Source organism: Azolla caroliniana, unplaced genomic scaffold, assembly GCF_043228905.1.
Source record: "Azolla caroliniana isolate FFs.n. ecotype wild unplaced genomic scaffold, voAzoCaro1.0.p SCAF_861, whole genome shotgun sequence".
Lineage (NCBI taxonomy): Eukaryota > Viridiplantae > Streptophyta > Polypodiopsida > Salviniales > Salviniaceae > Azolla > Azolla caroliniana.
In genome coordinates this window covers 3815-12015 of record NW_028231296.1, presented here as the reverse complement: position 1 = coordinate 12015, position 8201 = coordinate 3815, and the positions used below count along the sequence as shown (strand labels likewise).

At 41.2% G+C, this 8201-nt stretch overlaps 1 protein-coding gene across 1 annotated transcript; it reads left to right on the top strand.

The window, feature by feature from the left end:
* The first annotated feature begins 222 nt into the window (after positions 1-222).
* Positions 223-2772, top strand: LOC147847566 (uncharacterized). The gene is made up of 2 exons (XM_087339046.1): positions 223-2097; positions 2635-2772. Exons 1-2 carry the CDS (start codon positions 223-225, stop codon positions 2641-2643), a joined length of 1884 nt encoding a protein of 627 aa, XP_087195172.1. The 3' UTR covers positions 2644-2772.
* Positions 2773-8201: the final 5429 nt, after the last annotated feature.

Genomic DNA, 8201 nt, shown 5'->3' with positions numbered 1-8201 from the left:
CTTTCCACACTTTGGCACGTTGGGAAGGAACAATTATGTCTCATTATCTCACTAGTTACAATTAATGACTTAACACTAATATTTCCCGACATTAATAAATTTGAAGAGAACCTATAGTAATCATTGATGGTTTGTTGCTTCTTAATGAATCATCATTATTGAATAATGTTATGAGTCTAATGTAGTAATTATTGATCCCGATCAATTCTCTTCGACAATATTATGAGGAAGGGTTCATCTATAGTCGAGTTTTCCCATTGTGCAATATCAAGAAAGCCTACTATTGATTCCAAGGAGCTCCTTGCCAATGGATCCACATCTCACTCGATGCGCATCATGGAATACTCTCCTCCGACTTTCGATCCTAAGGTTCTCGAGTGGAGAGATGACATAATGATCAATAACTCTAAGGAACTAATGCATTTGGTACCATCTTCAAACCAAACAAACCATAATCATACTTCTTCTTCTACTACTACTACTACTACTACCACCACCACCACATCGAAGATTCCTAATAATGTAATGAAGCAACCTACTCGAACAGTCTTGGGAAACAAGTCTAGTCCATTCAAATCCATCCGAGACAAGATAATAAGATCCTTCTCCTTCAAGGAGAAAAACCCAAAGCAAGTCAATGTTGTTCCAAGAAAGGAGAAAGAAAGTAGTAGTAGTACTAGGCAGGTAGTCCATACCTCGCACGCTGATTCATTGCCTATCAATGGACCTCTTCAACTCGGTATAGATTCATTCCGATCGGCCAACACTTACTCGGACATGAATGTGTTACCTCCTAGTATTGATTCTCCTCCTCGAGACAGTATAGATTCATTCCGATTCGCCGACACTTATGCGGTTCCCGATTCGTTGCCTACCAATGGGCCTCCTCGAGATGGTACAGATTCATTCCGATTGGCCGGCACTTCCTCGGTCACCAATGTGTTGCCTCCTAGTATCGATCCTCCCCCTCGAGATGGTATAGATTCATTCCGATGGGCCGACACTTACTCGGTCGCCAATGTGTTGCCTCCTAGGATCCATCCTCCCCCTCGAGATGGTATAGATTCATTCCGATCGACCGACACTTACGCAATGGAGCAGAAAATGGCGACCAATCTGGAGGAGCGAGCTAGAGAATTGGAAGAACGAGTGAGCACATTCGAGCACCAATCCCGAATGATGAGCATCAAGGGTCAAGCTCCTTATAACACGAGCTCGATCCGAGAATGTTTAATGCAATACTCCGAATCCAGTGATGATGTGAGTACAATAAGTGAGTTAGAGCTCATTAAGAGGTGTGTTGAGGAGAAGAGAGATCTTGCCCTAGAGTTAGCTTCCGAGATCCGAGCTCGGGCTGCTGAACGGGCCAGCTCGGATGAGGCCCTTCGCAATATGAAAGCAGATATGGAATTTAAACTCAAGCTCCTTCAAAGAGAGAATGAAGTGAAGGTCCGAGAAACCATAGAGGAGATGGAGTCAGAGTGGTCTATGAAGCTCGAGGTTGCGATGTCCAAAGGCATGAAAACACGAGAGAGATTGAATAGGATTGCCCAAGAGAAGGTGGAGCTACACAAGGAAATCTCTTTGTTAGCATCGAAGAAGAATGAATTGGCGGAGCGAGTGCATGAATGTGAGGAGACAATCAAGGCATTGAGAATGAGCAAGGTGGGAAGCATGGGATCGAGCTCACAAGAGAAGGAGGAGTTGCCATGGAGTGTTGTTGCCCTAAAAAAAGAGTATAGGGAAAAAGAGGAGGGGCTAGTAGAGAAGCAAAGTGAGTTGGAGAAGGTTTGCAATGAGAAGGTGAAAGCTTTGCAAAGCCTAAGACTTGTCCTAGGGGAGCAAACCAAGTGTCGAGAATTCGGATCGTTTAGTGAGGATCTAATGACAATGATTCGGATGGAGATGGCGAGGCTTTCTGGTATTGAGCACGCATTGAGGCAAGAAGTTGAAACCCACAAGAAAGAGACACTCGTTGATCGAATGGAGAATAGTGGCCTCATGGCCGAGAGTTTGGGTGGCATGACGAGAAATGATAGCACCGTTGGATCAAGATATCATGTATCCCTCGACAATTTGGAGGATCATATCAAGATGGTATGCTCATTCATAAAATTCACTACCACTACCTTAGCACTTAGAATTTCAATGTAGTTCCTTATGTATATAATGAAGTATGTGATCATTGGAAATTTAATCACTGATTTTACTTACACATGAAAACAATGTATATCAATATGAATTTCCTCGATATATTATGAACAAAATCAGTACTTAACATCTTGCATGGTTTGTACAATGTGCTTATATAATAATTACCAAAGAGGGATTCAATTGTCATGTTGAAAAGTTATGACCATATCTTGTGAGTTTAAGATCGGCCCATGCTAACTACACCACTCTATTTACTTATCCCTTACATCATTACCCACCTAAACGATAAATCCCTAATTGACAAAGCTAACAATACCCAAATTGTAGCACCATTCGATCAACACTTTTGACTAGGTTATACATAATAAATTGATTACAATATTTTAAAGCTATGATGCCATAAAAGCTTCCATATGTGTGTGTATATATATTGTGTAGCCTCACATTTGTTCTTTATTCAATTTTCTAGTTCTGTTGTAGGGAAAGTGAAGAGGTCAAGATGCTTCATCATGATATAAGGGGTCTCGTGCAAGAACGAGACAAACTCCAACAAGAGATGAACAATCTCCATTCTGCACTCACACTTACAAATCAAACAATCAAGGACCTTGAAAGACGGGTAAGATTTTGAATGAATAAAAAGCAATATTGGTTCATATAATTGTGTTTCTTTCATAGATGGCTAGAAGGCATATATGATATAGTCACATGTTTTGATCAATGCTATATAAAATGGGTGTACGAATTGTGGATCTCTACATGGAATTACCATGAATCAATAAAATAGAAGAGTAGATGAGACTAATAATGACCACTCAATCTATCCCTTGGAATGTGGCTTACACATTTTGTAGGATCCCTACCCATGCTTAGTTTAATTGAACAAATTGTATGTAATGGTATATATGATATAGTCACATGTTTGATCAATGCCATATAAAATGGGTGTAAGAATTGTGGATCCCTACAATGAATTACCATGAACCAATAAAAGAGAAGAGTAGATGAGACTAATAATGACCACTCAACCTATCCCTTGGAATGTGGCTTACACATTTTGTAGGATCCCTACCCATGCTTAGTTTAATTGAACAACTTGTATGTAATGGACATGTCACTACCACTACATGGGAGGGGGGGTAAAATGAGAGAACAAGCAAGACTGTAAATAGACCATCTCTAGGACATTATATATTATTTTAAACGAGAGAAACAATCCATGTGATAAAGCTATGCACCCAACTAGAGACTTTGCATGTAAGGACTTTAGTGGTGGACTACATGGGCACATGACTATATAACTTATAGGTAGTGGGCTAGGACAAATACAATCAATAAGATATTAGTAGTTGGTTAAGGCCTTAATATTGTGGAGCCATGTTGAGTATGTTAGCATAGGCTTCATATGGTCCAGATTCCACACAAAGATGAAGTAACAAGTAACTAGGTGGAAAATGTTGGGAATTCGGTCCCTCCAGATGGGATCCGGAGGAGCTGGATCGGACGAGCCGAAGGAAGGAACCGGACCGGACCAGAAGGTATCTGGATGGATCCGGTGTGAACCGGATCCAGGAACATATCTGCAAATATGTTTTTGGTGTGCTTGTAAAGGCTATATTTGTAAATAGTCCTAAATTCATATAAGTATAAATATGACTTAGGGCAATCACTGGTTGTTGTGGTTGTTGTTAGTTGTATTATAGTTGTACAGAGAGAGAGAGAGAGAGAAGAGAAACCGCCGGTTGGCGAAGATATAGAGCACGAGGTCGTTGCCTCTAAGTCTCCTGTTGTACCTCCTTTCTCATATAGTGATAGTTGGAGTCTGCGGGCTCTCATGGGTTTTCCCTATATTAGGGTTTTCCACGTAAACATCCTGTGTCGTCTCTTCTCCGTAAGTGTACAAACCTCCATTTCTATTTTGGTTCTCTCATAAAGTGTTTGAGTCTCGGCTGTGGCCGAGCGCTATTCCGTACAAACTCGTATCAGAGCGAACAAGAAAATGGAAGAGTCATTCGGAAACATGTTCAAGCTCACCGGCACCAACTACCCAGTGTGAAAGTTGAAGATGAGGGACATGCTCGTGGTCAAAGATCTCTGGCTGCCGGTACAGTTCGGGGACAAGAAACCAGACAAGATTGATGCCATGACATGGGAGGTGATGCACATGAAGCTGGCAACATACATACGGTGCTTCATCGACATGAACCTGTAAAACAACTTCAATGAAGAAAATCGGTGCTGGAGAGCAAAAACACCGTAAATCGAGTTTCAGTATTCAGGAAGTTAGTGAGACTCCGGTACCAGGACGGATCCAACATGGTGGAACACATGAACGCATTCTAGGGGCTCATAAATAAAACAACTTCGCTTGAAGTACCTCTGGCCGACGAGGTACTTGCATTGCTCCTGCTCAGTTCCCTCCTAGACAGTTGGGAGACACTAGTTGTCACTTTGGGCAATGCCGGGCCGGAAGGAAAGCAGTTGTCCCTAGCAAGGGTAAAATAAAGCTTGCTAGATGAAGAAGCTTGCCAGAAAGTTCCGGAATCCGGAACCGACCCGAAGGCTTTGGTTACGAGAGATGACCAAAACTGGGGAAGAGGTGGAAATCAGAGTCCCCAAAATCGGGACAAATTGGGGACGAGATCAAAGTAAAGGGGGAGGCCTACTTCCTTCTATTGTGGGAAGCCGGGGCACTTCCAGAAGAACTGTCGGCATTTCCGGAATGAGAAAGGGGTCGACACCACCGATTTAAAGAAGAGTTCGTACCAAAATGGTTCGGATCGGAGAGGTCAGGATCGGAAAGGAACGTCGACGATTGCGACAAGTGAAGAAGAATTGTTGCTCATCATTGAGGAGAATGAGTTAAACCTTGTCGGCGACGAGACAACGTGGGTTGTCGATTCTGGCGCATTGTTCCACCTAACACCGGACCGGAAATGCTTCTCGTCCTACAGAGTCAGAGATCTCGGCTATGTCCAAATGGGGAATGAAGGGTCATGCCGAATTGTTGGCATAGGAGATGTGTGGTTGAATACATCAACCGGGTGCAATTGCTACTGAAGGATGTCCGACACGTTCTGGAGGTTTGGTTGAGCTTGATATCAGCCGGTCGGCTAGATGATGAAGGCTACACGGGTAGCATCCGGAACAGAGTAATGAAATTTAGCAAATGAACCATGATTGTGGTTCGAGCCCGGAAGATCAACACGCTGTACCTGATGCACGCTTGGATATGCCGAGAAGAAGTAAACGTAGTATTCGACAATGCCGGTGAGCTGTGACACAAGAGACTGTGTCATATGAGCCAGAAGGGGATGAAAAGACTTGTTGAAGACAACCTCATTCCGGAGGTGAAAGACGTGCATCTTGAGAAGTGCACCGATTGCTTGGCCGACAAGCAAAACCAAACCTCCTTCCGGTCAAGACCACCGATGAGACGGAATGCACCACTGGAGCTGGTGCATACCGATGTGTGTCAAGTGGACATGAAATCACATGCCGGATCGCAGTACTTCGTGACGTTCATAGACGACCACAACCGAAAGTTGTAGGTCTCACCGTTGAAGACGAAGGATCATGTGCTGTCCGTCTTCAAGGAGCTCCACGCGAGAGTGGAAAGGGAAACCAGCTGGAAGCTAAAGGCGGTTTGAGTAGATAACGGCGGTGAATACCGGGAGCAATTCGAGGAGTACTGCCGGTCGAAGGGAATCCGGCTCGAATTCACCATGCCGAAGATGCCGGAATTGAACAGGCTGGCTAAACGGATGAACCGGACCATAATGGAGAGAGTCTGAAGCATACTAGCACATGCAAAGTTATCCAAGACGTTTTGGCCTGAGGTGCTGATGACAACGACGTACGTGATTAACATATCACCGTCAACATCCTTGGAAGGAGACTCACCGCATAAAGTATGGACCGGTAAAGATGTGTCTTACCAGCATCTGAAGGTGTTTGGTTGTCTCGCTTATGTGCATGTTGCAAAGGACAAGAGAGCAAAGTTGGATCCAAAGTCCGGGACAAGAGAGCAAAGTTGAATCAAAATAATGATCGTACATCTCTTGCATGACTTATAAAAACAATGCCCTTTAGATTTGCAATATCATTTTCAATATGTCAAAGATATTGCAACGGTGGATCACAAACAACATTAAGTTTACAATCAACTTTGGTTTTGAATGAAATCATGATTTTCACAAGAAAAATGAAAAAGACAATGATCAAAATTCCTTGTGAATAGAGAAAAATCTTGGATAGGCATTCTTGGCCTATAGTAGAATTTCTCCACAAATTTGCCAAGTTGAAGAAATTGTCAGGCATTTTGAGATTACCAACATTTAATGAATGATAATATTGTACATGGCGATTTTGTCTCAAAATGAAGAAGAAAATGATCATTACATCAAAATGAGAAATATTTTTCCATCAAATAGAAGTAGAGTATTCATGATGGAATATTTCCACGTTAATGACGAAATCTTCATAAATCAAGAACGTTCACATCCTAGCTTTGGGTACCAACACAATTAGACACTCTTAAATGCTCTTGGATTCTCAAAAACATTTTAAGAATGCATACCAATAGCAACCTAGAGGACAAATCCATTGTCCTAACCTCTAGGTATGTAAAAATTTCCATGACTTACAATAAGGCAGACAAATCTCGTTTCCTAGAATCTCATAAGTTTTAGATTACCTGATTTATCCCCCAAATCAAGTTACAATCTTGAGTGTCAATGTGACTACCTTGCTATTGGTACTTTTAAAAAAGAAAGAAAGATACACATTAGTATATTACTTGAAAACTCTACATAGAGAAAACAGAAGGAGACATTTCATCTCAAATCTATTATAAGATACAAATCTTGTCGTTGCCATAGAACATCATCCGAACCCAATAGATCATCGTATTGACCACATAGTGTATGGAAAAATAACATCTAGAATTCAATAAGCATAGTGTTGAGATGTATGTCAACATTGTTAAAAATAGAATCACATCTCGTTTTCCATATTCTCGAAAGAGCCAACGACGTAATAGTATGCCAAATAATCAGATTTTTAATTATGAACTGTGGAATATAAGAAGGAAATGAGGTGAGAGAGAGGAAGAGACATCCACACATCCGATGTAGAGTATACATGCCATGCAAAGAATCAGTGATGATTCTGTGCAGCGGAAGAACTTTGTGTGTGTGTGTTGTGTGGAGAGAGGAAGAGAGAGAGAGGAAGATACACTTCTAAACAATAAGATAAATGGGGGATGATTAACAAGATTATAGCTAAAGACCTTTCTCTATATTAATAAGCATCAAGTTACAAAATATCCACAATGAGGTATATATACAACTCATGTGCAAGGGTGCACATGTGTGAGGAGAATATAGGTACACGGTTGTAAGTCCTATATTAAATATACTTGGTAGTGGAGGAACTAAAATGTATCCCTACTTACGTACAAGTACAAGATCCTATTTAAGGGTTTAAAAGGTTAACACACTAACTAGATTCTATCTAGGTAACTACTAAGTTACATGGTTAACTAAATGGCTAAACTTAGTTGAGCTTGATATCTCAACATGCCACAACCTACCATCATCATCAACATTAAAGTACATAACATCACCCACAACATTAGTTACTTTAGCTCCTAACATAACTTTTAAAAGAGAAAAATAACCACACCATATCTGATTACTTGAGGGGCACCATGAAGCCATAAATTGTCCCAATGCCACTTGCATATCATTACACATAATAGCACCTCCTCGAACTGAATGCATCGATAAAGATTGTAACGGTCGATTCATAACATGACATCCCCATGAAAGAACATTACATGTAACTGATTCATCCAAAGAAGCCCAATTTACCCTAGGACAACTACCAAGCAACTCGCATCAGAGAAGACAATTACAGGTCAAAGGCTATCTCAACAAGACATCCATTGTCAAAGGCATATTCCGAACCAAAATATTTTTAACAACAGATTAGCTTGTGAGAATTCCATTAAAAAATCTATATATTGGTAAGGTTGTTTTAAAGAA